This window comes from Lucilia sericata, unplaced genomic scaffold, assembly GCF_015586225.1.
Source record: "Lucilia sericata isolate MDLA Ls3-8-SP2 unplaced genomic scaffold, ASM1558622v1 Contig000207F_arrow, whole genome shotgun sequence".
NCBI classification, from domain to species: domain Eukaryota; kingdom Metazoa; phylum Arthropoda; class Insecta; order Diptera; family Calliphoridae; genus Lucilia; species Lucilia sericata.
The window spans coordinates 105,434-109,720 of NW_023994235.1; the positions used below are offsets into that span (position 1 = coordinate 105,434).

Genomic DNA, 4,287 nt, shown 5'->3' on the forward strand with positions numbered 1-4,287 from the left:
TGATTCTTCAGGAAAGTAATAAAAGATGAACTCACTGCCTCAAGGTCAAAGTAGAGCATGATGAAAATGAAATTTTTTTAAAAAAGTGTGAGTTTCTTTACTTAAACGGCAACACTTGTATCATTAAAAAAAATATCGGATTTGAAAATCGGATGAAAACTACTACTAAACTTATGATTTTTCAAATTTAAAACTTCAAAAATGGCTCTTTTTCGCATCTTTTGCTCTTAAAAAGTAAGTTAACGAAGTGATAGGGGAAAACTAAAAATATATTCGTACTCTATGGACTATAACGAAATAGAATTGGTATATGAGAACGCCTGCATTTTATTTTTCTTCACTTTTGTATCACAGTGTTATTTATAACAATAAGATATCAAAATATGTATGGGGGTCCGTGAAATTAAATAAATTCCTCAAGGGGTCCGCGAAGTAAAAAACGGTGGGAACCGCTGGATTAGACTATAGACTAGACTATAGACTAGACTATAGACTAGACTATAGACTAGACTATAGACTATAGACTAGACTATAGACTATAGACTAGACTATAGACTAGACTATAGACTAGACTATAGACTAGACTATAGACTAGACTAGACTATAGACTAGACTAGACTATAGACTAGACTAGACTATAGACTAGACTATAGACTAGACTATAGACTAGACTATAGACTAGACTATAGACTAGACTATAGACTAGACTATAGACTAGACTATAGACTAGACTAGACAAGACTATAGACTAGACTATAGACTAGACTATAGACTAGACTATAGACTAGACTATAGACTAGACTATAGACTAGACTATAGACTAGACTATAGACTAGACTATAGACTAGACTATAGACTAGACTATAGACTAGACTATAGACTAGACTATAGACTAGACTATAGACTAGACTATAGACTAGACTAGACTAGACTATAGACTAGACTATAGACTAGACTATAGACTAGACTATAGACTAGACTATAGACTAGACTATAGACTAGACTATAGACTAGACTATAGACTAGACTATAGACTAGACTATAGACTAGACTATAGACTAGGACTATAGACTAGACTATAGACTAGACTATAGACTAGACTATAGACTAGACTATAGACTAGACTATAGACTAGACTATAGACTAGACTATAGACTAGACTATAGACTAGACTATAGACTAGACTATAGACTAGACTATAGACTAGACTATAGACTAGACTATAGACTAGACTATAGACTAGACTATGACTAGACTATAGACTAGACTATAGACTAGACTATAGACTAGACTATAGACTAGACTATAGACTAGACTATAGACTAGACTATAGACTAGACTATAGACTAGACTATAGACTAGACTATAGACTAGACTATAGACTAGACTATAGACTAGACTATAGACTAGGACTATAGACTAGACTATAGACTAGACTATAGACTAGACTATAGACTAGACTATAGACTAGACTATAGACTAGACTATAGACTAGACTATAGACTAGGACTATAGACTAGACTATAGACTAGACTATAGACTAGACTATAGACTAGACTATAGACTAGTAGACTATAGACTAGACTATAGCCTGACTATAGACTAGACTATAGACTAGACTATAGAACTAGACTACTAGACTAGACTATAGACTAGGACTATAGACTAGACTATAGACTAGACTATAGACTAGACTATAGACTAGACTATAGACTAGACTATAGACTAGACTATAGACTAGACTATAGACTAGACTATAGACTAGACTATAGACTAGACTATAGACTAGACTATAGACTAGACTATAGACTAGACTATAGACTAGACTATAGACTAGACTATAGACTAGACTATAGACTAGACTATAGACTAGACTATAGACTAGACTATAGACTAGACTATAGACTAGACTATAGACTAGACTATAGACTAGACTATAGACTAGACTATAGACTAGACTATAGACTAGACTATAGACTAGACTATAGACTAGACTATAGACTAGACTATAGACTAGACTATAGACTAGACTATAGACTAGACTATAGACTAGACTATAGACTAGACTATAGACTAGACTACTAGACTAGACTATAGACTAGACTATAGACTAGACTATAGACTAGACTATAGGACTAGACTATAGACCAGACTATAGACTAGACTATAGACCAGACTATAGACTAGATTATAGACCAAACTATAGATGAGAGTTTATATTTGTGGCTATACTATAGATTAAAATTCATTTGAATTCATCATAAGCTAAAGTCCGGCTAACGGTGGTTTACGCCGGAATATTACTGTTTATTTGTTTTCAGAACAAATTACCAAAGTAATTAAATAAAAATTTTTTCCTGTTATAAAATATTCCACTAATATCGCCTAAAGACTATTATCCATTGTATATAATTTCAGATCTTTTTTTTTTTTTTGTGTGGAAAAATTATTATTGAAAAGTTATGATTGTGCAAGGTAAAACAGCGAACTAAAATCTATAATCGTGATTATCGAGAAAAACATTAACAATTATGAACTAAAAGATTATGAATAGAAAATGGTATAAAATGGTTTAATAATATAAAAAGTTTATGAAATAATAAATAATATAACTTTTCATTATTTAAGGATACTGCAATAGGGCACTGCTAATGCAACTATAATTTATTATTCCTTTCAATTACTTAATTAAAAACATAATATATTTAAATACATATCTGTATATGTATGTATATGCAACTTAATTTTTAAGTGGCAGTACTGCATCTAAATACCTTAACAGTTATTTATCTAGTTTTACAATAAATTTTTCTTACTTCTTTTTTTATTAGCTTAATAACTAAAACCAGTTAACTACTAAAGTTCAAGCACACAAAAACTGTATAAAATGTTCACTGGTCTTCTTTCAAAGTATCAGTTTATCTAACTCCCTTTGAAGTAAAACATTAAAGTAACTTTAACAAAAATGTTCAAATTTGTAAGTTATATCAGACATAAAAAATGGGTTTAGTATTTTTTAATTTTTCCTTAAACATTTTCACAGATTGCTGTCTTTGCTTTGGCTGCTGTTGCCTCTGCTGCTCCTGGTTTTGTATCTGAAAACCATCACACCTTTGTACAACCTGCTGTTTTAACTAAAACTGCTGTTGTTGATACCAGTGCTTCCTCAGCCATTACCCATCAAAGTTTTACCAATTTGGAGAAAAAAGTCCCAGTTGTCCATAGCTATGCTGCTGCTCCTGTTGTAAAAACTGTTTCTTACGAAACTATTCCCGTAGCCAAATCAGTTTCTTACTCTGCTCCTATAGTAAAAACTGTTGCTCCCGTTGTTCACACTTATGAGTCGGCTCCTATAGTAAAATCAGTTTCTTACTCCGCTCCCGTAGTAAAAACTGTTGCTCCAGTTGTTCACACTTATGAGTCGGCTCCTGTAGTTAAATCAGTTTCATACAGTGCTCCTGTTGTTAAGACTGTTGCTGCCGCTCCTGTAGTTCATACTTATGAATCTGCTCCTGTAGTAAAATCAGTTTCTTATGCTGCTGCTCCTGTATTCAAAACCGTTGCTGTCCACTCTGCTCCTTTAGTAAAGACAGTAGTTTCTGCTCCAGCAGCCTACTCTAGCTACCATCATTAAATTGGTTATTTTATAGGTTTTTAATAAAATGTGATATTGAAAATAAAAAAAAAAATTATATGTATTTAAAAGAAAAGATTGGAATAGGTTATTTTAGTTTAATTTTGATTATAAATTTCAAAACCGACATCCCTTCTGATTACTGAATAACAGCCCTGGAACAAGTTATGTTGCCATTGCTGCTATAACTCGTTCTCGGCATGTATGATTGTATATCAACTTTAAAAGCATTCCATTGGTATAACTACCAAACTGTAACAAGTTTAGGCTGGATATACGTACATATATGAATGTGTTTTGGAACTAATTGTGGTACTTATATCATTTATCAATTGTTTCCACATAGTTATTTATGAACATACATATTATGTATATTTATTAAAATTATCTTGAAACATATTTTTTACACATAGAAAAGCGATATGCATGTAAAACTAGAGTACATTTGTAACAGTCCTGCATAATCCGTTTTTTGCAATCAGCTGTTAGGTCCTTCAAAAAGGATTTACAAATTCAAACGAATATTTTAAATTCTTATTTATATGTATTGTATGATGCTTATATTGGTATGAAATAAAAGGTGGGAATCTGTGCTATCTATGTATATATATTATTTATTTGGCTCTTTAATTAAAAAAAAAAATTCATTTACC

General features: G+C 31.6%; 1 protein-coding gene across 1 annotated transcript; it reads left to right on the plus strand.

The window, feature by feature from the left end:
- Positions 1-2,912: 2,912 nt before the first annotated feature.
- LOC119602067 (cuticle protein 16.5-like) lies at positions 2,913-3,650 on the plus strand. Its single transcript, XM_037953393.1, has 2 exons — positions 2,913-2,977; positions 3,044-3,650. The coding sequence occupies exons 1-2, from the start codon at positions 2,966-2,968 to the stop codon at positions 3,632-3,634; spliced, it is 603 nt and encodes a 200-aa protein (XP_037809321.1). The 5' UTR covers positions 2,913-2,965; the 3' UTR covers positions 3,635-3,650.
- The last annotated feature ends 637 nt before the right edge of the window (positions 3,651-4,287 follow it).